The sequence below is a fragment of the Oncorhynchus tshawytscha genome, unplaced genomic scaffold (assembly GCF_018296145.1).
Source record: "Oncorhynchus tshawytscha isolate Ot180627B unplaced genomic scaffold, Otsh_v2.0 Un_contig_388_pilon_pilon, whole genome shotgun sequence".
Classification (NCBI taxonomy): domain Eukaryota; kingdom Metazoa; phylum Chordata; class Actinopteri; order Salmoniformes; family Salmonidae; genus Oncorhynchus; species Oncorhynchus tshawytscha.
In genome coordinates, this window is record NW_024609827.1 from 191,720 (window position 1) to 217,688 (window position 25,969).

General features: G+C 43.9%; 2 protein-coding genes across 3 annotated transcripts in view; one reads left to right on the plus strand and one right to left on the minus strand.

Annotated features, from left to right (window-relative positions):
* Positions 1 to 3,238: 3,238 nt before the first annotated feature.
* LOC112217954 (muscarinic acetylcholine receptor M5-like) lies at positions 3,239 to 22,650 on the minus strand. Its single transcript, XM_024378576.2, has 2 exons — positions 21,279 to 22,650; positions 3,239 to 5,670 (listed from the first exon to the last, which is right to left on the minus strand). The coding sequence occupies exon 2, from the start codon at positions 5,573 to 5,575 to the stop codon at positions 3,941 to 3,943; it is 1,635 nt and encodes a 544-aa protein (XP_024234344.1). The 5' UTR covers positions 5,576 to 5,670; positions 21,279 to 22,650; the 3' UTR covers positions 3,239 to 3,940.
* aven (apoptosis, caspase activation inhibitor) overlaps positions 5,908 to 25,969 on the plus strand; it is a 47,997-nt gene continuing 27,935 nt past the window's right edge. The window contains exons 1-2 of one of the 2 annotated variants that reach the window (XM_042319184.1): positions 5,908 to 6,197; positions 9,140 to 9,314. In XM_042319184.1, the coding sequence (XP_042175118.1) occupies positions 5,967 to 6,197; positions 9,140 to 9,314 (406 nt within the window). In that variant the 5' untranslated portion in view covers positions 5,908 to 5,966. The remainder of the gene's footprint in view (positions 6,198 to 9,139; positions 9,315 to 25,969) is intronic. The other variant, XM_042319183.1, reaches the window with a different exon arrangement.

The window sequence follows — 25,969 nt, forward strand, 5'->3', positions numbered from 1 at the left end:
CACACGGCAGTTTATCTACTCCTCACGGCAGACATTCGCTGTGGCGTGTTCCCTTTGACTCAGTCATGTTCTAGAACTCTCATTGGAATGTCTGGAGTTGAGGTCGACCGATTAATCGGAATGGCCAATTAATTAGGGCCGATTTCAAGTTTTCATAACAATCGGAAATCTGTATTTTTGGACATCGATTTGCCAATTTTTTTTTTTTATTTTTTACAAATATATATTTTTAAATTATTTTTTTATACAAATGTTTTTTGGTTTTTATACCTTTTATTTAACTAGGCAAGTCCGTTAAGAACACATTTTTATTTTCAATGACGGCCTAGGAACGGTGGGTTAACTGCCTTGTTTCAGGGGCAGAACGACAGATTTTCACCTTGTCAGCTCGGGGGATCCAATCTTGCAACCCTACTGTTACCTAGTCCAATGCAATAACGACCTGCCTCTCTCTCGTTGCACTCCACAAGGAGACTGCCTGTTACGCGGATGCAGTAACAGTAAGTTGCTAGCTAGCATTAAACTTATCTTTATAAAAAAACAATCAATCATAATCACTAGTGAACTACACATGGTGGATGATATTACTAGATATTATCTAGCGTGTCCTGCGTTGCATATAATCTGACTGAGCATACAAGTATCTGAATGAGCGGTGGTAGGCAGAATCAGGCGCGTAAACAATCATTCAAACAGCACTTTCGTGCGTTTTGCCAGCAGCTCTTCGTTGTGCGTCAAGCATTGCGCTGTTTATGACTTCAAGCCTATCAACTCCTGAGATTAGGCTGGTGTAACCGAAGTGAAATGGCTAGCTAGTTAGCGCGTGCTAATAGCATTTCAAACGTCACTCGCTCTGAGACTTGGAGTGGTTGTTCCCCTTGCTCTGCATGGGTAACGCTGCTTCGATGGTGGCTGTTGTCGTTGTGTTGCTGGTTCGAGCCCAGGGAGGAGCGAGGAGAGGGACGGAAGCTATACTGTTACACTGGCAATACTAAAGTGCCTATAAGAACATCCAATAGTCAAAGGTTAATGAAATACAAATGGTATAGAGGGAAATAGTCCTATAATTCCTATAACTACAACCTAAAACTTCTTACCTGGGAATATTGAAGACTCATGTTAAAAGGAACCACCAGCTTTCATATGTTCTCATGTTCTGAGCAAGGAACTGAAACGTTAGCTTTCTTACATGGCACATATTGCACTTTTACTTTCTTCTCCAACACTTTGTTTTTGCATTATTTAAACCAAATTGAACATGTTTCATTATTTACTTGAGACTAAATAGATTTTATTGATGTATTATATTAAGTTAATAAGTGTCCATTCAGTGTTGGTGTAATTGTCATTATTACAACAACAGAAAATTAATCGGCCGATTAATCGGTACCGGCTTTTTGGTCCTCCAATAATCGGTACCGCCTTTTTTTTGGTCCTCCATTAATCGGTATCGGCGTTGAAAAATCATGATCGGTCGACGTCTAGTCTGGAGGTTGTTATCGGGATGTGGAACATCTCTGATTTAAATAAGCATTGATGAAAATGAATCTATCAGTCCAATCAGTGCTTAACCGACATGAAGTGGTTTAACGAGGCACAATGTGAGTTTTATGTCTCAATTCTCCCCAGGCGTGCACTGCTCTGGCTGTGTATAAAGCATTGGGTTGGTGTCTGTGAACTAGAGGGAGTATGATCCATATTTCGTACACTAGATCACCTGTTAATGGCTAGATTTCTGAGTGAAATGTTCAGTTATCATACCTTGGTGAGTGTTGTATTTTTCATCCCTGGGGTTTCTCCCGGCTTGGCCGACTTAAACAAAACAAACAAAAAACGCTAAGCTGAAGCAGTGTTCAACTAGATATTACAATTAAAATGTGTTCTCTGTGGTTTTAAACGGCCTCAATGAAAACTCCTTGTCGATTATAAATTACACGCAGGGTTGCTGTAAGGCCACCTGTTACGATGTGAATGACTATTGACAGACGTGTCTAACATGAGATCCCGGTGTATCCAAAATGGCACCCTATTCCCTATGTAATGTACTGCTTTAGCGAAGGGGGAGCCACCTGCTCTGTTCCTCAACACAATATTGGTGTAGGGGGTCATCGGAAATGACCCCTCATTCCCTGTCTACTTTAGACCAGCGCTCAGATAGGCTCACCTCACCATGAGTCACTCAGTCAGATTACTGTCCTCTAGGTGGGTGTCCCTAGTCACCATCACATTGCTGTCTTCTAGGTGGGTGTCCCTAGTCACTGTCAGATTGTTGTCCTCTAGGTGGGAGTCCCTAGTCACTGTCAGATTGCTGTCCTCTGGGTGGGAGTCCCTAGTCACTGTCAGATTGCTGTCCTCTAGGTGGGTGTCCCTAGTCACTGTCAGATTGTTGTCCTCTAGGTGGGTGTCCCTAGTCACCGTCAGATTGCTGTCCTCTAGGTGGGTGTCCCTGTCAGATTGCTGTCTTCTAGGTGGGTGTCCCTGTCAGATTGCTGTCCTCTAGGTGGGAGTCCCTAGTCACTGTCAGATTGTTGTCCTCTGGGTGGGAGTCCCTAGTCACTGTCAGATTGTTGTCCTCTAGGTGGGTGTCCCTAGTCACTGTCAGATTGCTGTCCTCTAGGTGGGTGTCCCTAGTCACCGTCAGATTGCTGTCTTCTAGGTGGGTGTCCCTGTCAGATTGCTGTCCTCTAGATGGGTGTCCCTAGTCAGCGTCAGATTGCTGTCCTCTAGGTGGGTGTCCCTAGTCACCGTCAGATTGTTGTCCTCTAGGTGGGTGTCCCTAGTCACCGTCAGATTGCTGTCCTCTAGGTGGGTGTCCCTTTCAGATTGCTGTCCTCTAGGTGGGTGTCCCTTTCAGATTGCTGTCCTCTAGGTGGGTGTCTCTTTGTTCTTTGTAACTCTCCTGGCACATAGGGAGTGTTTGAAATGTAATTCATGTAATGTAATTCACAGGAGAGTAATTCATGTAATGTAATTAACAGGAGAGGTCATGTTGATGTGATCCAGAAACCGAACAGTCGTGATGGGTTAGCTACTGTAGCCCAGAGACCCATAAGCCATATGAGTCACCTTAGGCGGGTGTCCCTGGTCACCTCAAATCACTGTCACTGCCAGATCACTGTCCCCTAGGTGGGTATCCCTAGTCACTCAGATCACTGTCCCTTATTTGGGTGTCCATGGTCACTCAGTCAGATAGGTGTCCCTGGTCACCTCGGATCACTGTCCACTAAGTGGGTGTCCTGGTGGTCTGGTGCCCATCCCCGAAGCAGTTGTAATATAAAGGTTGTGTTAACAAAAGAGCATTCAGAGGATCTCTCATGATACTTTTCAATTGGGATTATTTCACTGATCAGATCAAAGGTACACAAGCAGCACACAATACAGTAGCAAGGTCAACACCGATCCATTCACAATACAGTAGCAAGGTCAACACCGATCCATTCACAATACAGTAGCAAGGTCAACACCGATCCATTCACAATACAGTAGCAAGGTCAACACCGATCCATTCACAATACAGTAGCAAGGTCATCACCGATCCATTCACAATACAGTAGCGAGGTCAACACCGATCCATTCACAATTACAAGTCTTCATCACCAGACCTTCTGACTAACAAAGGCACATTAGCTTATATAGGAAACATTTGACATGAAGAGGTGTGTGATGGTGCAACAGTATACAGCATTACTCATCCTCACAGATATATCTATGACCACTAGTTACTGTGATTTGAGCTAGCACACTTCCATTGCTATCCCTACAGTACAGTTGCAGCAATGTGTGGTATATTCAATATGTACATCACGTTTCCCAAACTCAGTTCTGCACGTTTTGTTTTTTTGTTGTTGTTGTGGGTTTAATACCATTTGGGCCACATTTGCTAAACATATCTGCTGTACAAAAAGTTATTTTAGATAAAAGGGTCTGCTGCTGCACCACATCATGTCATCTTGCTGTTGATGGCCGGGTTCTGTCCGCACCAGTACAGCTTATCCTCCCCTCTCTTCTTCCTCCACTGACACATCAACAGCATCTTAAAGGTCTTCTGAAAAGTCTTATTACACAACGCGTAACACATGGGGTTGATGGTGCTGTTGACATAGCAGAGCCAGTAGCCCAGGTGCCAGAGAGACACAGGGATGCAGTCAGAACAGAAGGTGGAGATGAGCACCATGATGTTGTACGGCGTCCATGTTAGGATGAAGGCCAGGAGGATGGCACTGAGGGTCTGAGCAGCTTTCTTCTCCTTGATGAGGACCATCCTCTTCCTCTTGGTGATCTGGCTCTTCAGGGACGGGTCCATGGGCTTGGGGGTGGTGGTGGTGGTGGGGGATGATGGAGAGGAGTTCTGGTGGTGGTTCTGACCTATCTGGTCAGACTCAGAGGGACGTGGAGGAGCTGTTTTGAGGTCTGTGTTGTTGGTGATTTTGTCATTCTGAGGAGGGCTGCTGGTATCCTTCGAGACCAATTTGAACTTGTAAGAGATTCCCTTCTTGCTGAGTTTTTTCAGCGGTGGAGTGGCGGTCTGGAAATACTCGCCTTCTTCATTATCACCGTAATCGGCGGCTGTCTGTCCTTTCTCTGTCTGACTTTGAACTTGACCTTTGATTGTCCCCTGAGAGGTTGCCGCGGAAACAGGATGGTGAGTCTCCTCCTCCTCGGACGAGGTGTAGCTGTTAAAGGAGGTGATCTGGTCAGCATGGGCCCAGGCCAGCTTGTCCGACCGGGTCGTGGTCTTGGTAACGTTGCTCTGGTTGGACGAGGACCATGAGGCCTGGTTCCTCCTGTCCCTCCTGTCGTTACTGGAGCCAAAACAGGACTGTAACAGAACTGTTTTCTGGGGTTTATTAACAGTCTCTGGGTGACCAGATGTGGTGAGACCCTGCAGCTCAGCCAGGTCCTTGGTGCGTTTCTCTGTCTCCTTGTAGATCCTACTGTAAAGGAGGGTCATGATGGAGACGGGGATGTAGAACGCTGCGATGGCCGTGCCGAACGTGATCACCGGCTCGGAGAAGAACTGGATCTGGCACTGGTCTGCCGGGACCGTCCTCTCTCCCGCAAAGTACTGCCAGCACAGGATAGGCGGCGCCCAGAGGACAAACGACACCAACCACGCTAAGCCAATCATAATAGCCGCTCTCTTCGGCGTCCTCTTGGCTCTATAGGTCAGCGGCCTTGTGATGGAGAAGTATCTGTCGAAACTGATGACTAACAAGTTCATAACGGAGGCATTGCTGGCCACATAATCCAGGGCTAACCAGAGGTCACAGGCTAGGTTCCCTAAGGACCAATAGCCCATTAGAATGTATGAGGTGTATAAGTTCATGGACAGGGCTCCTATTATGAGGTCAGCGAAGGCTAAGCTGAGAAGGTAGTAGTTGTTGACTGTCTTTAGTTGACTGTTGACCTTGAACGACAGCATCACCAGAACATTGCCTACGACTGTTATAAGGCTGACGATGGCCGATATGGTCGCTATGGTGATGACCTCCCATAGGTTGTGTGGGACAGGCTGAATGTCTGATGTGTTGCCATCAAATGTTGAGTTTTGGATCTGGAGGTCCTCTACATCCATTTTGTTGGTTTAGTGGCTGTCTCGCTATGTTACAGTGAGGAGATAGGTATGGAATTGTCTCTCTGTGGCTCCATTATTATTTACTGTGGGCTCCCCTGAAAGAAAAGAAAATACAAGGATAAGACACACTATCTACTGTATATGTCAGTGTATCTTTCAAAATCAGTTTTCTGTTTGGTTTTAAGTATTTAAACATTCATTTGTCGTTCATGTTTTTCATATCTTTGAGTCCTTACATTTTGGAGTCAAACAACTATTAATTATTTGTCAGGCGGAACCAATGACGCAGCCTGTCGAACGGTGCCTTTTTTCGGGGGATGATATTACATGTAACACCAATAGCTTTGTATTGGCGTTACACTCTAAACAGTACAACGTTCATTTGATACCGATGGAGGGAAGACCGAACAGGGGCCGTCAAACTAGCTGGAAGAGAGGTGGAGGTGGAGGTGGAGGGGGAGCTGGAGCGAGGGGTGGAGGGGGAGCTGGCGGGGGAAGTGATAGCGGGACCTCGGGTGGTGAACACAGGGCCCGGGGAAGAGGACGATATGGAACTGGAAGGGGAAAAAGGGATCATTATCGAGGCCGTGGCCGCGGCTATCAACCTACCCCATTTGGAAGGGTGAGGAGCTGATTAAAGTTCTGTATAGCACGCTCAAATAGCTGTTGTTGCAATAACGAGAATCAGTTTATTAGCTAACTTAGTTAGCCGACATGTTAAACATCTCCGGAAAGTCTTTGAACAAAAATGTGCTAGCTATCGAAACGTTTTTCAATTTCAAGCGAAAGACGCATCATTGGAAGTAGTGGTGGGGAGTCGACTCCAAAATAATCGATTCCTCCTTGCCTGTCGACTCCCATTTCTGGGTGTCAAGAGATTCAGTATTTTTGCAACGGAGGAAATACAAACGCAACAATTTCTATAACCCCAATGCCACCATGGGGCACTCTGTAAACAATGTTGACATCAGCAAATCGCTCGCCCACACAACGTCATACACGCGTGAGACCGGTTGGAAGTTTTGCTAAATTTTCGAAAATGCCGTTGGCATGGCTTCTGGTAGAGAAATTAAAACATTCAATTATCTGGCAACAGCTCTGGTGAACATTCCTGCAGCCAGCATGTCAATTGCACCCTCCCTGTGTTATTGTGTTGTGTGACACAATGGTACCTTTTAGAGTGGCCTTTTATTGTCCCCAGCACAAGGTGCACCTGTGTAATGATACTGTTTAACCATCTTCTTGATATGCCACACCTGTCAGGTGGATTATGAGAAATGCTCACTAACAGGGATGTAATATAATTTTTGTACAACATTTGAGAGAAATAAGCTTTTTGTGCGTATGGAACATTTCTGGGATCTTTTATTTCAGCTCATGAAACATGGGACCAACACTTTACATGTTGTGTTTATAGTTTTGTTCAGTGTATTTTCCGTAGTCTACTTCGGGATCACGAACTCCAGACCGCCACTCCACCGCTGAAAAAAACTCAGCAAGAAGGGAATCTCTTACAAGTTCAAAGAGCGAGAGAGAGATGGGAGGGGCATAGGTAGGCATGTAGGCCACCAGGCAGACCGTCAGATCGGTAATCAAAAGATGTAGCCTATAGGCTTTCGCAATGCTGTATTTTGTCATTTCTTGGCTTGCAATGTTTACTAAAGTAGGGACTATTAAAGAGTAGGCTGAACTATTCTACACGCAAAGACCAAAAAGACCAAACACACACCAGCATGTTTTACAGTGAAGGGAAAGATGAGTAGGCAAAGGAGAGAGAGTATCGGGGTAAGCATAGAGACAGTCAGAACCATGCGCATAGGTTATATCTTGGTAATCTGTATCTAGCATTGCCTCGTAAATTCACCAAAAGTATAATAAAGTATGATTTGGGCTATCAATGAGTATAACTAAGCTTTTCTTCATAGTGCCAGTGAATTGAAGTTGAACATCGCCAAATGCATCAGTTTACTTACGCCTAAATGTGCAATAAATTATTGTCTATAGCTTATTTAATGAAACCTGCTGTTGATGTCCTAGGTCAGGGCTCTCCAACCCTGTTCCTGGAGAGCTAGCTTCCTGTAGGTTTTCACTCCAACCAAAGTTGTAACTAACCTGATTCATGTTATCAACCAGCTAATTATGGAATCAGATGCACATCTATTTGTAGAATCAGATGCACTAGATTAGGGTTGGAGTTAAAACCTACAGGATGGTATCTCTCTAGGAACAGGGTTGGAGTTAAAACCTACAGGATGGTGTCTCTCCAGGAACAGGGTAGGAGTGAAAACCTACAGGATGGTATCTCTCCAGGAACAGGGTTGGAGAACCCTGTCCTAGGCAATAGATCGCAAAGCAGCGTCCTGACTAAACTTTTTGAAAATGGCAAGTTCACTTTCTCATCCGTAAACACAGTCAAGTGTAAATACAGTTCAGCAGCTGAAATCAGCAGGATGTGGGGCATTGTTATCAGGAAGGACATCTACCATGGATGGATCGTTAAAATAATGATTAGGATCACACTTCATCATTTTAAATATTACGTGGGAGACCTATACATTTGGCAGTCAAGCACAATGTACCCCAGGCTTCTGTCATAAGTCAATTCAATTTGAAATACATGTATAGTTACACAAAGCAGTCTGGGAAAAACGAATCCTGTGTGAATGGTCCTCTGGAATATGCTTAAGGACCATTTATGCTTCCTCTGAAAATGTGGTTGGAGGTGCCGTACGGATGGTGTGACGCAATCGCGGAGCCTCCGAAGTCATGCAGAGGACAGATTGAGCTGTTTACCACATTACCAAGCGCAGCCCAAATTTTGTAAGAGTGCGGAGGGCTCCGTATAGCTCCACATTGACATGTGCTTTGAATTCTAAATAAATCACTGACAGTGTCACCAGCAAAGAAGAAGAGACTTGCTTGGGCCATACTGACCAGTGGGCACCAGTCTCTAAGGTGCAGGGTAGAGAGCCGGATGGGAGCCGGGTGGGAGCCGGCTAGAACCGTCACTGAGGCTAGTGGTGACTATTTAACAGTCTGATGGCCTGGAGATAGAATCTGTTTTTCAGTCTCAGCTTTGAGGCACCTGTACTGTCTCAACCTTCTAGAATCTAGATGGTAGTGGGGTGAACAGGCCTTGGCTCTGGTGGCTGAGGTCCTTGATGATCTTGGCCTTCCTGTGACACCGGGTGCTGTAGATATCCTGGAAAGCTGGCAGTTTGCCTGGTGTTGTGGTCAATGTTGTTGGTGTTGCTATGCACAGTGCCTCGCATGCCAAATGGCCAGTGACTGAGTGCCACTTCTCACCTCGGCAGGGATGTAAATATGTTGATTTATTTTTTTGGGGGGGGTCAACACATTTAATCAATGTCAATGTACTCATTCAACATAATTTTCACACATGGAAAAAGTTGGAGATGACCTTCAACTGTAAACTTGAGAGAACTCAACAAAAGTACTATAGATGTGCACCTGTCAATCATTTACATACGTTGTGTTCCTTTTGATTTCTTTAAAATCAATGTGTCTTTCTCTGTCCTACTGACTCTTCTGTTGATACTGCAGGGTCAGGATGAAGGGAACAGGATGGATGAGGATGAGGATGAGGGGATGGAAGTTTTCACCAAGAGGAAATTGGAGTCTAACTGGGATCGTTACAAGGAGTCAGAGAAGGAGGAGCCTAGTGATGATACGCCCACACAGAGAGGGACTGACTACCACGTCCTCCTCGAATCAGCAGGTAAGGAATACATGAGGTTTTCCTTGGAAATGGCCAGTGTGGTTCTGACAACATATTCAGCTCTGTGCTGACTGACAGTCATCCAGAATATTCTTGCTTGTGTTGCTGGTCTTTGATGTCAGTCTGCCTGTCACTTTGCCTGTCACTTAGGTTAGTCTTATAACATGTGACAGTTTCAGAAGACGCGCCTCTGTCTGTCTTTATGTGGCCCAGGCAGAACAGAATAAATGTGGCAGACACTTAGCTAGACATTGTGTTGGGAAGGCAGACAGAAGAATATCATATTCCTCAGTGACGGCACTAGATTCATGCTTGGAAAATGAGAAGCAGGCCTACTACTTAACATTGGTCATTGCTCTCCAATTCTAAATCCTGTGAATATCTCGAGAAGAGGTCCTTCACTGACACAGCATAGCCTAGATATTCTAGCCTAGATATTCTAGCCTAATTCAACTCCCTGACATAGTAGAAGTAGCACAAGGCAGGCGCATAACATTAAATATGTATCCTTTTATTTTGGGTTGAAAAAGTGTGTTTATATATATATATATAATCTGTTGGCATATTCAAGAAAGGACTAAAGAAAACAATTTAGGGCCTCTTATAAAGCGACATAATTTGCACTTTCTACTCAGACAAAGGAGAGAGAGAGGGAGGACCGGCCCACTACCAGATTAGTCTCGGTAAAGGAGAGAGAGAACCAGTCCACTGCCAGATTAGTCTAGGTAAAGGAGAGAGAGAGAGAGGACCAGTCCACTACCAGATTAGTCTAGGTAAAGGAGAGAGGACCAGTCCACTACCAGATTAGTCTAGGTAAAGGAGAGAGGACCAGTCCACTACCAGATTAGTCTAGGTAAAGGAGAGAGAGAGGACCAGTCCACTACCAGATTAGTCTAGGTAAAGGAGAGAGAGGACCAGTCCACTACCAGATTAGTCTAGGTAAAGGAGAGAGGACCAGTCCACTACCAGATTAGTCTAGGTAAAGGAGAGAGGACCAGTCCACTACCAGATTAGTCTAGGTAAAGGAGAGAGAGAGGACCAGTCCACTACCAGATTAGTCTAGGTAAAGGAGAGAGAGAGGACCAGTCCACTACCAGATTAGTCTAGGTAAAGGAGAGAGAGGGGACAGGTCCACTACCAGATTAGTCTAGGTAAAGGAGAGAGAGAGGACCAGTCCACTACCAGATTAGTTTAGGTAAAGGAGAGAGAGAGGACAGTTCCTCTACCAGATTAGTCTAGGTAAAGGAGAGAGAGAGAGGACCAAGCCACTACTAGATTAGTCTAGGTAAAGGAGAGAGAGAGGAACAGTCCACTACCAGATTAGTCTAGGTAAAGGAGAGAGAGAGGAACAGTCCACTGCCAGATTAGTCTAGGTAAAGGAGAGAGAGAGAGAGGACCAGTCCACTACCAGATTAGTCTAGGTAAAGGAGAGAGAGAGAGAGAACCAGTCCACTACCAGATTAGTCTAGGTAAAGGAGAGAGAGAGAGGACCAGTCCACTACCAGATTAGTCTAGGTAAAGAGAGAGAGAGAGAGGACCAGTCCACTACCAGATTAGTCTAGGTAAAGGAGAGAGAGAGAGAACCAGTCCACTACCAGATTAGTCTAGGTAAAGGAGAGAGGACCAGTCCACTACCAGATTAGTCTAGGTAAAGGAGAGAGGACCAGTCCACTACCAGATTAGTCTAGGTAAAGGAGAGAGGACCAGTCCACTACCAGATTAGTCTAGGTAAAGGAGAGAGAGAGGACCAGTCCACTACCAGATTAGTCTAGGTAAAGGAGAGAGGACCAGTCCAAAGATTAGTCTAGGTAAAGAGAGAGAGAGGACCAGTCCACTACCAGATTAGTCTAGGTAAAGGAGAGGACCAGGCCAAGATTAGTCTAGGTAAAGGAGAGAGAGAGAACCAGTCCACTGCCAGATTAGTCTAGGTAAAGGAGAGAGAGAGAGAGGACCAGTCCACTACCAGATTAGTCTAGGTAAAGGAGAGATAGAGGACCAGTCCGCTACCAGATTAGTCTAGGTAAAGGAGAGATAGAGGACCATTCCGCTACCAGATTAGTCTAGGTAAAGGAGAGAGGACAGTTCCTCTACCAGATTAGTCTAGGTAAAGGAGAGAGAGAGAGAGAGGACCAAGCCACTACTAGATTAGTCTAGGTAAAGGAGAGAGAGAGGAACAGTCCACTACCAGATTAGTCTAGGTAAAGGAGAGAGAGAGGACAGTTCCTCTACCAGATTAGTCTAGGTAAAGGAGAGAGAGAGAGAGAGGACCAAGCCACTACTAGATTAGTCTAGGTAAAGGAGAGAGAGAGGAACAGTCCACTACCAGATTAGTCTAGGTAAAGGAGAGAGAGAGGACCAGTCCACTGCCAGATTAGTCTAGGTAAAGGAGAGAGAGAGAGAGGACCAGTCCACTACCAGATTAGTCTAGGTAAAGGAGAGAGAGAGGACCAGTCCACTACCAGATTAGTCTAGGTAAAGGAGAGAGAGAGGACAGTTCCTCTACCAGATTAGTCTAGGTAAAGGAGAGAGAGAGAGAGAGGACCAAGCCACTACTAGATTAGTCTAGGTAAAGAGAGAGAGAGAGAGAGAGGACCAGTCCACTACCAGATTAGTCTAGGTAAAGGAGAGAGAGGGAGAGGACCAGTCCGCTACCAGATTAGTCTAGGTAAAGGAGAGAGAGCAGTCCACTACCAGATTAGTCTAGGTAAAGGAGAGAGAGGAGCAGTCCACTACCAGATTAGTCTAGGTAAAGGAGAGAGGACCAGGCCACTACCAGATTAGTCTAGGTAAAGGAGAGAGAGAGGACCAGTCCACTAACAGATTAGTCTAGGTAAAGGAGAGAGAGAGGACCAGTCCACTACCAGATTAGTCTAGGTAAAGGAGAGAGAGAGGACAAGTCCACTACCAGATTAGTCTAGGTAAGGAGAGGGAGAGGACGAGTCCACTACCAGATTAGTCTAGGTAAAGGAGAGGGAGAGGACCAGTCCACTACCAGATTAGTCTAGGTAAAGGAGAGGGAGAGGACCAGTCCACTACCAGATTAGTCTAGGTAAAGGAGAGGGAGAGGACCAGTTCACTACCAGATTAGTCTAGGTAAATGAGAGAGAGAGGACCAGTCCGCTACCAGATTAGTCTAGGTAAAGGAGAGGGAGAAGACCAGTCCACTACCAGATTAGTCTAGGTAAAGGAGAGGGAGAAGACCAGTCCACTACCAGATTAGTCTAGGTAAAGGAGAGGGAGAGGACCAGTCCACTAATAGATTAGTCTAGGTAAAGGAGAGAGAGAGGACCAGTCCGCTACCAGATTAGTCTAGGTAAAGGAGAGGGAGAGGACCAGTCCACTAATAGATTAGTCTAGGTAAAGTAGAGAGAGAGGACCAGTCCGCTACCAGATTAGTCTAGGTAAAGTAGAGAGAGAGGACCAGTCCGCTACCAGATTAGTCTAGGTAAAGGAGAGAGAGAGGACCAGTCCGCTACCAGATTAGGATAGGTAAAGGAGAGAGGACCAGTCCGCTACCAGATTAGTCTAGGTAAAGGAGAGAGAGAGGACCAGTCCGCTACCAGATTAGTATAGGTAAAGGAGAGAGGACCAGTCCACTGCTCTGCAGAGGACTCTTAATTGAAGGTGGACAGAAATGTGTTTAAGAGGTGTTTTTCTGGGCACAGAAGGAGCCACCTCCCCTGTTTTTTTCTCCCTCTTCTCTTCTTCTCTTCTCTCTCTCCCCTGTAGCAGTGCTAGTTGTTTGTCATGCTGTAGCCTAACTGCTGTGTTGAATTATTCTCTCGAGTATGGTCTGGAGAACAGGACACACTGTTTGGGACAGAGCAGATCACATTCCTTCAACTCTCATAATAGCCTGTTTACACCCTATCTTTTTATTATGTTCAGTATGTAGATTATACCCTGAGTGAGCAAAACATTAGGATCTCCCCCTTTTGTACCTCAGAACAACTCTACAAGGTGTCGACAGCGTTCCACAGGGATGTTGGACCATGTTAATTCCAATGCTTCCCACAGTTGTGTCAATTTGGCTGGATATCCTTTGGGTGGTGCACCATTCTTGACACAGTGTGCAAAACCCAACAGCGTTGCAGTGCTTGACACACTCAAAGCGATGCGCCTGGCACATACTACCATACCCCGTTGTCTTCCCCATTCACCCTCTGAATGGCACACATACACAATCCATGTCTTAAAATTCCTTCTTTAACCTGACTCATCCCCAATCTACACTGATTGAAGTAGATTTAACCAGTGATATTAACACGGGATCATAAGTAGAGTTAAAACGTATATTAATGCACTGAACAACAATAGAAACCCAACAAGTGAAGAGTTGGTCCCATGATTCCTGAGCTGAAAAAAGATCGCAGAAATGTTCCATACACACAAAATGCTTATTTCTCTACAATTTTGTGCACACATTAGTTTTACATCCCTGTTAGTGAGCATTTCTCCTTTGCAAAGAATATCCATCCACCTGACAGGTGTGACATATCAAGAAGCTGATTAAACAGCATGATCGTTACAAAGGTGCACCTTGTGCTGTGGACAATAAACGTCCACAAAAATGTGCAGTGTTGTCGCACAGCACAATGCAACAGATGTCTTAAGTTTTTTTGAGGGAGTGTGCAATTGGCATGCTGCCTGCAGGAATGTCCACCAGAGCTGTTGCCAGAGAATTTAATGTTAATTTGTCTACCATAAGCTGCCTTTAGAGAATTTGGCAGTATGTCCAACCGGCCTCACAACCGCAGACCACGTGTATCCACGCCCAGGCCAGGACCTCCACATCTGAATGTCTGAGAACGTCTGAGACCAGCTAATGAAACTGGTTTTGCACAACCAAAGAGTTTCTGCACAAACTGTCAGAAACCGTCTCAGGGAAGCTCATCTGCTCATCTTCCTCACCAGGGTCTTGACCTGATTACAGTCCGGCGTTGTAACTGACTTCAGTGGGCAAATTCTCACCTTCGATGACCACTGGCACGCTGGAGAAATGTACTCTTCTTGGATGAATCCCAGTTTCAGCTGTACCAGGCAGATGGCAGCGTGTATGGTGTCGTGTGGGCGAGTGGTTTGCAGATGTCATCGTTGTGAACAGAGTTTCCCATGGGGGCAGTGGGGTTATGGTGTGCGCAGACATAAGCTATGGACAACCAACAAAATTGCATTTTATCGATGGCAATTTGAATGCACAGAGATACCATGACGAGATCCTGAAGCCCATTGTTGTGCCATTCATCTGCTGCCATCACATCATGTTTCAGCATGATAATGCACGGCCCCATGTCTCAAGGGTCTGTACACAATTCCTGGAAGCTGAAAATGTCCCAGTTCTTCCATGGCCTGCAAACTCACCAGACATGTCACCCATTGAGCATGTTTGGGATGCTCTGGATCGACGTGTACAACAGTGTTCCAGATCCTGCCAATATCCAGTAACTTCTCTGTCATTGAAGGAGTGGATCAACAGGCCACAGCCCACAACCAACAGACTGATCAACTTCATGCAAAGGAGATATGTCACACTGCATAAGGCAAATGGTCACACCGGATACTGACTGGTTTTCTGATCCATGCGCCTTTTAATTTTTTTAAAGGTATCTGCGTTTATATTGTTGTTCAGTGTAGTTTTGGATGCATATTACTTCCTTTTTTCTGTAAGTTTAACAAACAAAAGCCTTGTGCCTTGAAATTCTGAAAAACCCATATTTTTGAAATGTATATTTATACTTTAATGAAAGTTCACAGAAGTAACAATTTAAAGGAAGACATATCAATTAGTTAGTGTTTTTACTGATATCAAATCTGTATTGGAATTCCTGAAAAATCAGTAACGGAATTTCTGCAAATGAGTTGGCCACAATGGGAAATCATTTTAGCCACAAACGGCAGTTGGGTACACAAATTTGGAAAGCACAGTAGAGTATAGTGGGGCAGCAGGGTAGCCTAGTGGTTAGAGCGTTGGACTAGTAACCGGAAGGTTACAAGGTTACAAGTACTACTTTACCTTGTAACCGGAAGGTTACAAGTTCAAATCCCCGAGCTGACAAGGTACAAATCTGTCGTTCTGCCCCTGAACAGGCAGTTAACCCACTGTTCCTAGGCCGTCATTGAAAATAAGAATTTGTTCTTAACTGACTTTACTAGTTAAATAAAGGTATAAAAACAAAAAAACAGTAGAGTAGAGTATAGTACATTACTGTAGAGTACAGTTCAATACAGTACAAAGTAGAGCACACTAATGTACTGAACTCTACTGTACTCTACTGAACTCTACTGTACTGTACTAAACTCTACTATACTGTACTAAACTCTACTGTACTGTACTAAACTCTACTGTACTGTACTAAACTCTACTATACTGTACTAAAGTCTTCTGTACTCTGCTCTACTGTACTCTATTCTACTTTACTTTACTCTAGTAAACTCTACTCTGCTGTATTGTACTAGTAAACTCTACTGTACTCTAGTAAACTCTACTCTACTGTACTCTAGTAAACTTTACTGTACTAGTCTACTCTACTGTGTGCTCTACTGTACTCTACTAAACTGTACTCTGTACTAAACTGTACTCTACTGTACTCTAAGCTCTACTGTGCTGTGCTGTACTTTACTAAACTCTACTGTACTGTACTCTAGTAAACTCTACTGTGCTGTACTGTACTCTACTCTGCTGTGCTCTACTGTACTCTACTGTACTCTAAGCTCTACTGTGCTGTACCAGGCTGTACTGTACTCTAAACTCTAATGTACTCTACTAAACTCTACTGTGCTCTACTAAACTCTACTGGGCTCTACTGTACTGTACTGTGCTCTACTGTACTGTGCTCTACTGTGCTCTACTAAACTCTACTGTACTGTGCTCTACTGTACTGTGCTCTACTGTACACTACTCTACTGTACTGTGCTCTACTGTACACTACTGTACTCTAAGCTGTGCTGTACTTTACTAAACTCTACTGTACTGTACTCTACTGTGCTCTACAAACTACTCTACTGTACTCTACTGTGCTCTACTAAACTCTACTGTGCTCTGTGCTCTACTGTACTGTACTGTACTCTACTGTGCTCTACTAAACTCTACTGTACTCTACCAAACTCTACTCTACTAAGCTCTACTGTGCTCTACTGTACTCTACTCTACTGTATTTTGATGTCCAAATTGTGAATCATCGACGTCTATGATTGGTTCAGATTTGGTCCGGAACAACCAAATTTCGTATTGTCTCAGGGCAGAGCTCATTAAAATAATTGCCACTGTGTAGAACAATACCCAAATATGTTGAGGAGGATATTGTATTTTTCTACCTTTTATGTGTACCAAATTAGGATACATCACCATGAAGAGAATGACATTCAAATGTATAATTATGCATTTCTGTTTAGTACAGATCAGGGATCCATGATGAAATTCCATTACCACTATTCCGTTACCGTTGTAAAGCCACTTCACTTACTGTAGTTCAATAACCAAAACAGATGTTTTCAAAGTCAAGGTGCCGTGTCATAGCTGACACCCCATTCTTTCTGCAGACGTCTTTGAATGTTGATTCGGAAAACAGATATTTAAGATTTTTTGGAAAACATGGACATAGAAACTGAGATTTTAGCAAAATTCTGTGACAAAATGTAGCATTTGCACAGTTCTTCCAGTATATGTGGGGTTTTTTTTTTAAAATAAAAAGTTCAGTGTAAATAGTTAAAAGTAGCCAGAGGTTTTTGTTTGGCGTTCATTTTACCGCGGAATTGCCCTGTGACTTTTCTCCAATCAGCATCAAGGCAGCCTGGCATGAGGACAAGAGGCAAAACTTCACAGAGGACAATCTACCAATGTCATGTCTACTTCACTACAATCACCACTTTCCAAAACGGGTAATCACCACTTTCTAGGGAGAGTGAGACAAAGAAGGAGAAAGAGAGAGTGAGAAACAGGAAGAAAAAGAAGAGGAGAGGGAGAGACACACACACACACACACGCTTACACACACACACACACACGCTTACACACACGCACACACACACACGCACACACACGCTACACACACACACACACACACACACACACACACACACGCTTACACACACACACACACACACGCTTACACACACACACACACGCTTCACACACACACACAGACGCCACACACACACACACGCCTACACACACACACACACACACACACACGCCTACACACACACACACACACACACACACACCTGCATCTCAGCCAATGATTTGTTCTGACTTTGGACTCCTTGACCTGCTGCTCTAATAATAATAATAATAATACATTTATTTATGCCTTACACTATTTATACAAAAGTATCTTGAATGTGGACACCCCTTCAAATGATTTGATTTGGCTATTTCAGCCACACCCATTACTGAGAACACAGCTATGCGATCTCCATAGACAAACATTGGCAGTAGGAGAGCTCAGTGACTTTTACCGTGGCACTGTCATAGGATGCCACCTGTCGTGTCTTTGGCTATGCCGGATTAACTGATATGACATGCTATTCTATAAAATAATTTCTCTGTAATTATTATTACCTGATTGAGCTAATCATGTAAATGTAATTAACTAGAATGTCGGGGCACCACGAAATAATATTTATAGAGCTGTTATCTTCCGAATAAACTCTTAAAGACCTAGTAATATTTTACATCAATAGCAGTCAATATTAATCGTCACCTTAATTCAGTCTCATCTGAAAGTTGTAAATTCTTGGTTATCTTCACGAACCCTGGCTAACAAGTTGAATCAGCAATACAAAATTGGGTTTAATTATTTATTTTTACTAAAATACACAGAATGAATCATACCTTGATTACAAATGATATCATGAAGGAAAACGTCCCTAGCGGACAGAACAGATATGACAGCTGGTTACACAAAGAAAAGGGGGTTGGGTTTGAGGGAAAGAGCGGGAAGACTGAGGAACAAAGGGAGAAGCGATGTCTCTATCATAAATACAGTATCTTATGCATTCTAAATTACTGCCCATTTGGAAAAGGAAAATGCAATAAATATCTACTCTGAGCTGCGCTTTGGTAGGTTGGTGGTAGATGGAAGGCCGTGCTGCCCAACAGAGTCCTTTGCCCTTTGAAGAATGTCTCTGGTGGTAAATTGAATACGTTTTAGTAACATCGTTGTATGGTACACGGGATACTCTGTCTGTTCTTTCCTAGCCTACATTTGCAGCTGGTGTTGCTAACTCAACGGCTAGGAGCTATCACTTCTGTAGGGAATAAGAGTTCAAAGTTCATACCATTCGCAACCAAAGCTCACGCTGAGGTTGGCTTCGTTCTGTAGTTATTATCTGAACCATTCTGACATCGGATCGTCATCCTAATGTTCCCGGAACAGGAGGTTACATTTTCATCAAGGCTTTATATAGTGGAGGGAGAAGGGTGTGTTTTCATAGTTTTATAGCCCATATCTCTTCACATGTGCGGGTCACTGATTGAGCAGAGCCCTAACCTTATGAAAACCCAAATCTCTCATTTGGAAGCTAAAATTACATTTAATCTTTTCACCAATAATTTTATATTCAAACATTTAAATTGAACAACAATTCCATGTGAATCCGATAACTACAATGTGCAGACTTTCCACTGTAGAGTTTATGTCATCTAAACATTGATGAGACTGTCTCAGATGACAACCGAACTGACATCATATTCATTAAGTACCACTGCATATGTTCCATTGTTCGGATTACCAGAATATAGTTCATTTCCACCCACCTTCTAATGTTTCCAGAATCTCTATGTTAACCAAGGGGTTTGCAAATGTCACATCAGTAGGGTAGAGAGAGGAAAAAGGGGGGAAGAGGTATTTATGACTATCGTATTTATGACTGTCATAAACCTACCCCCAGGCCAACGTCATGACACACCTTTCCAACAAGTTAGTTTGTCAAATTTCTGCCCTGCTAGAGCTGTCCTCGTCAAATGTAAGTGCTTTTGTTGTGAAGTGGAAACGTCTAGGGGCAACAATGGCTCATCTGTAAAGTGGTAGGCCACACATGCTCACAGAACGGGACCACCGAGTGCTGAAGCGCGTAGTGTGATTTTTTTTTTGTTGTTGTCTGTCTTCAGTTGCAACACTAACTACCAAGTTACAAACTGCATCTGGAAGCAACATCAGCATAAGAACTGTTCGTCTGGATCTTAATGAAATAGGTTTCCATGGTCGAACAGCTGCACACAAGCCTAAGATCACCATGCGCAATGCCAAGCGTTGGCTGGAGTGGTGTAAAGCTCGCGTGGACGTCTTCCATTGGTGTGTAAGAACTTGACTGTCCTGCACAGAGCCCTGACCTCAACCCCATCGAACACCTTTGGGATGAATTGAAACGCCGATTGTGAGCCAGGCCAAATCGCCCAACGTCAGTGCACCAACCTCACTAATGTTCTTGTGGCTGAATGGAAGCAAGTCCCCGCAGCAATGTTCCAATATCTAGTGGAAAGCCTTCCCAGAAGAGTGGAGGATGTTATAGCAGCTAGGGGGTACTCCGTATTAATGCCCATGATTACGGAATGAGATGTTTGACAAGCAGGTGTCCACATACTTTTAGTCATGTAGTGTAGCGAAGGACAGTAAGGGCTTTATTCAATCCATATGGTGGTGGTTCAGCATTACAGCGGGGTTGAAAGGTAAAGGGAATGTTCCGGTGTCAATGAAGACTGCATTCAAGGTAAACACTGCACATGTCTGCCGGGTGGGAAATGACCTTTTACATTTCAGCGATACAGATTTAATAGAGCCCTTACAGAGTAAGAATAAAATAACTAATGCAAACATGACAAAAAAATTAATGATATTACATTACAACAAAGCCGCGTGACGTATTGCATGATCAATTATACAAGGAGAAAAAAATCAACAACGGCAACCTTTCAATCCCAACCGACAGCTATGTGGATAGCCTTGTTTTTAGTGTTGTGGTTATGAAGTCTTGGTTACGAGCTCTTGGTTACACTTCAACAGCACGGTGTGGAGAGCAGATAGATTTACCACATCCAGGTATAGATGTGGTTACCAGACCTGTGAACCACTGTGGCCCCCTCACAATGATTTCAGATTTATTTTGTGTGGCCCCCCCCACCCCTCTTCATGGTTTCCCATCCATCCCAGCTCTCCCACCACATAAGACAATGAACCGTGAGTCTGTGAGTAACGATGAGTCTCCAACTGCCTCTTTTATGGCTTCGGTTCCTATGGTTTCAAAGATGGATCCTCTTTAGAAACCTTTTCTCAGAGGTTGAGTGTCTTATCAGTCCAGAATGCGTAACTCACAACAGGCTTGTAGAATGTTGGATGCACACAAACGGATCAAACTGTTTCTCCAACTGTCACGTTTTAAATGAGTAGAGGATGCTGATGCGAAGCCTCATTGGCTGGGTATTTTGGGGAGGTGTGTCCCCCGCGGCCAGTAGGTCACAATGGGACGCTAGTCTATCGCGTCTCGGTGTATGTGAACTCTGAATTTGCTTTAGGCTCTTAGCATTTGGAGCTTAATGAGTCATAATCTGCATACAGGACATGAGGGTATATCTGTATAAATATAATTCTCTTTTATAGTTCTATAGGTAGCCTATAGCTTACTTTTGGGAGAGAAAAAAACAATTACAGGTATCAAACTACTGTAGCCTAGTTTATTTGTTTTCCTCTGGAGAAAAAAAAACATTAAGTTGTGCAATATTGTCATTAAATATTTGTCAGAATTATACGCCAATCTAGGTCATCATGTGATCTAATTCCGTATAAGCTCATCAAATATTGACTAATTCCCCTGATATAGGTATTTTATTATACCAGAGCAATTGAACTGTTTAAATCAAACACTAGCAGTAGGCATACTATAGTTAAGCACTTGTTCAGTGATTTAAAAAAAAAATATATATATATTTCCTGAGTCATTAAAAGATGTGAAAGACAGGCTACTCACAGCAGATATGTCATCTCGCAGATATGTCTCTCCGGTGCTAGGAAGTCTTCCACACGGTCACACTCCTCTTCAATATGATCTTAGCTATTCCTTTACCTGTCCTCCAGGTGAGCTCGCTCTCCTTCTTTTGCTCTCTTTCTTCAACCTTCTCCCTCTCTTTACCCTTCCTCTCCTTTTCAATACCTCTCTCTTTCTCTAAATCTTCCTTCTCACTTGCTTTTTCCCATGCTCCACTCCACCAGGTCAGAATAACCCTAGCAGAAAGGCTAGGTAAAGGTATTTGCTCTCACCTCATAGTGTTCAGTGTCTCCACTAGTCCAGAGCAGCATGACCTGTTTACAGTAGCTCCAGTCTGTAAGTGACAGACAGCCTCTCTGAGCCAGGCTGATTGGAGGCTGAGCAGTTCTCTTCCCTAGTGGCCAGTAGAAGGACTTCCCCAGTTGTAGCTGTGACCTTTACAGCAGAGAGAAAGGAGGAGATGTTGAAATCATGTATGTCATCTCTGTAGATCTCTTTTTACAATAGAGAGGGACTACGGATGTCTTCTCTGTAGATCTCTTTTTACAATAGAGAGGGACTACGGATGATGTCTGTAGATCTTTTTACAATAGAGACTAAGGATGTCTTCTCTGTAGATCTCTGTTTACAATAGAGACTACGGATGTCTTCTCTGTAGATCTCTTTTTACAATAGAGAGGGACTACGGATGATGTCTGTAGATCTTTTTACAATAGAGACTAAGGATGTCTTCTCTGTAGATCTCTGTTTACAATAGAGACTACGGATGTCTTCTCTGTAGATCTCTTTTTACAATAGAGAGGAACTAAGGATGATGTCTGTAGATCTTTTTACAATAGAGACTAAGGATGTCTTCTCTGTAGATCTCTGTTTACAATAGAGACTAAGGATGTCTTCTCTGTAGATCTCTGTTTACAATAGAGACTAAGGATGTCTTCTCTGTAGATCTCTGTTTACAATCGAGAGGGACTAAGGATGATGTCTTCTCTCAGGTCATTCCAGTGAAATCTCCCAGTCTCTCAGTGGATGCCTTCTGGGAAAAGCAGAGTGTGATCTAGGTGATCTCTGGCGTTCACGTTCTTATACAAAGAAATAGAGCAGATAGTCAACTGTCCTCTGGATCTCTGTTGAAGTTAGAGCAGCTCTGATGTGGACTATGGGTGATGGAGCATGTCTGAGGTTCCCCAGGTGTGGAGGCTACAGTCTGGGTCTACTCCACGCGGACCACAGTCACAGATGGAGCCGAGGCTGGGCGGGAGGATAAATTCCCCATGGCTCGTCATGTTACAGGACACTGAACATGTAGATGGGAAGAAGGGGTGGAGAGGAGGAGTGTGTGGGTGTCCACTGCCGTTGGGTAATAGATCTTCAGACAGCCTGACACTCCCTAATACATAACGAGTTAATTTGATAGCTCTGACACACACACACACACACACACACACACAGAATCCTAACAGGCAGTGGGAGTGGCATTGGAGGATATGACTTGTGATTGGTCCATTGAGTGTTTGACCAGCTTTAGGTGACCTCAGCGGCTAGTTACATTTTCGACGTAGTTACATTTTCATGAGGAAAATTTTCATGCTTTTTGGAGTAGAATGTATTTTTAAAAAGTCACCAGAAGTGACCTCAGTCGTTCGACCAAAAACAATCTCCCATGGGGCATGCGCCCGGACCCCAGCAGCAAAGGTGGTTATATAAGAATCCATATTGAGCCGCATGGTTGTGTCCATATTGAGCCGCAAGGTTATGAGTGTCCATATTGAGCCGCAAGGTTATGAGTGTCCACGGGTACGCGCATGGGTGTCCATATTGAGCCTCATGGGGGCGTGAGTGTCCAAATTGAGCCTCATGGGGCCGCGAGTGTCCATATTGAGCCCCATGGTGCCGCGAGTGTCCATATTGAGCCCCATGGTGCCGTGAGTGTCCATATTGAGCCCCATGGTGCCGTGAGTGTCCATATTGAGCCCCATGGGGGCGTGAGTGTCCATATTGAGCTCCATGGGGGCGTGAGTGTCCATATTGAGCTCCATGGGGGCGTGAGTGTCCATATTGAGCTCCATGGGGGCGAGTGTCCACGGGTACACGCGCCTGTTGGAAGATAAATAGATCAGCAGCGTATGAGAACAGAAAATCAATATTGTTATTGACAAGACGTTCGCAAGAAAGTAAACTGAAATTCAAATTAAAACTCTCCTCAATGCACATCTCATTTTAATTTATCCCCAATCAACTACCTTATTATCGCTGGGTATCACTTTTTAATCACTATTTGACATCATCCCTTTTTGATTCTAAACAAAACATTCCATAGATGTTTACCCTGTAGGTGGAAGTGGTCAGAAAGTGATGCCAAAGCATTCAAGAGATCAAGGTGTTCAAAGTTGACCTATGTTACATACCCCACTATACCTTGAGACATCCATGTCTTCATCACTGGAAAAGATAAATGATTGAGTTTGAATTTAAAAGCTTAAAAACAGGGTTGTCAAACTATTTCATAATTTCTTGATAAATACATTAAAAATATATTTTTACCGATCAAAATATACCGTTTTTTTTTTTTTTTTTTTTTTCATATTCTCATATTGTAGCTTAGATCCTACTTGACACTGTCTGAGATGTTTGTTGTTGCTGCCATCGGTTGAGGCGCTACATGATCTTGAATATAGGCTGGGTGTCATTTCAAATCATATAAATGTAATTAATAGAGTTGACCAATCCCTTCAGACCACTGCAGTTTGGTGTATGCAATATAGGTCAACTTTGAGCACCTTTCATCTTTTGAATGTTTTTAAAATTCCGGTCTAAAAAAAGTCTCACTTTCTGAGCATTTATACAATGGGCGAAGATGTTGTTGGGCCCCCTCCCCCCCAAAAAAATATTGAATTCAAATGGATTGACCCTGCTTCTAATCTAGTATAGCCTTGTAGTCTCTAGTACACTTTGCAGTGTTTGTAGTACTATACTAGTCGTACATATTAGGGGTAGGCTGTCATTGTAAATAAGAATTTGCTCATCTGACTTGCCTAGTTAAATAATAAATTATCTTTGCATTGTTGTGTGTTAAGCTATGCTTGAGGGGGATTCAGTCATATCTGACCAATGAGACAATGTCATAACAACAACATCCTTCTCTCTGGCCTGGGTCAGGCCTGCTTAGTGAAGGCTGTTCATTAAGCAATGAGACCATTAGCATTACATAACACTGTCATAACAATGTCATATAATAGTCATAACAGCTTATGACTACAGACTACTGTTATGACATATAGCCTTTCACTGTTTTAGGTATTAGGTAAGCTGGTTGGATAGCAGTATGTCTAGCTGGTTTAGGCAAATCCAGCTGTGTGGTGCCCACTGAAGCCTCCCTCCCAGACATGCTCAACACATTCTATGCTCGCTTCGAGGCAGACAATACTGAGCCATTCAGGAAGACTCCCGCTGCTCTTGACGTCTAGGTGCTTTCGCTCTCCGAGACTTACAGGAGGAAAATGCTCAAAAGAGTGAATACTTACAAATCCGCCAGCCCAGACGGCATCCCTGGCCACGTCCTCAGAGTGTGTGCTGACCAGCTGGCATGCATCTTCTCAGACATCAGTCCCCACCTGCTTCAAGGAGACCATCAAGACCATCGAAAAACAAGGTGACGTGCCCAAATGACTCGCCCCATTGCACTTACCTCGGTCATCATGAAGTGCTTTGAGAGGCTGGTCATGGCCCACATCAAGGCCAGCATGCCAGGCACACTGGACCCACTCTAATTAGCCTACCACTCCAACAGATCCATGGAAGATGCCATTTCCATCACTATTCACGTAGCCGCTACACATCTAGTCAAAAGGAACACCTATTTGAGAATGCTGTTCATTGACTATAGTTCAGCATTCAACACTATTGTTCCATCCAAGCTCATCACTAAGCTCAGAGCCCTGGGTCTGGATACCACCCTCTGTAACGGGATCCTGGACTTCCTGAAGGGCAGACCACAGGCTGAGAGGATTGGCAACAACACCTCCACACTAACTATTCAAAAATCAAATTTGCATAATACAACAAAAAAAAAACATAAAACCTGTGAGTGTAATCTAGAAAGATCTATTTTTTTTATATTGGATGCTTCAAATAGTGTTGGCTTTCGTGTTTGAGAAGTCGAAGCTCTTTTGGATGAGTTATCTGTACAGCTGCCACTGCTGCTATCTTGATTTTACTTGGTTTTTTTTTTCTTCTCCTCACTGTTCTCAGCCCCTCAGTCTGCTCCTCCCCCCTCTTCTCTGAGCAGAGCAGGCAGGCCTGTTGCCTTAGTGACTCCACACAGACACAGCATGTACACATGTTGCTCCAGAGCAGGTGCTCTTCTTACTTCAGACAAGCATGCGTCAAAACTTGGTTCATTTGCACAATGTCTCTCGTTCACATTTGCTTGTAAATGTCCAAACGCAAAACAGAAAGAGACATTCGATAGCTGCTACCTATATGTATAACTTTGTGAGCTGTATTGCTGGTCTTTCATTTTCGTTTGCGGTCGTTAGCATATTTAGCTAGCAGCCTCTAGAAAATCTCTATTACTTTTGCTAACATTCTGCTAATAGACGGCCAATGTGCCTAACTTGTTTCGTTTTTAGTGCCCCCTTGTGCACTTAAATGGTAATACCATAAATCCCAGGATG

Bases quoted from the DNA above. Each gene is read 5' to 3' on its own strand.
- LOC112217954 (XM_024378576.2), bottom strand. From the start codon at position 5,575: ATGGATGTAGAGGACCTCCAGATCCAAAACTCAACATTTGATGGCAAC.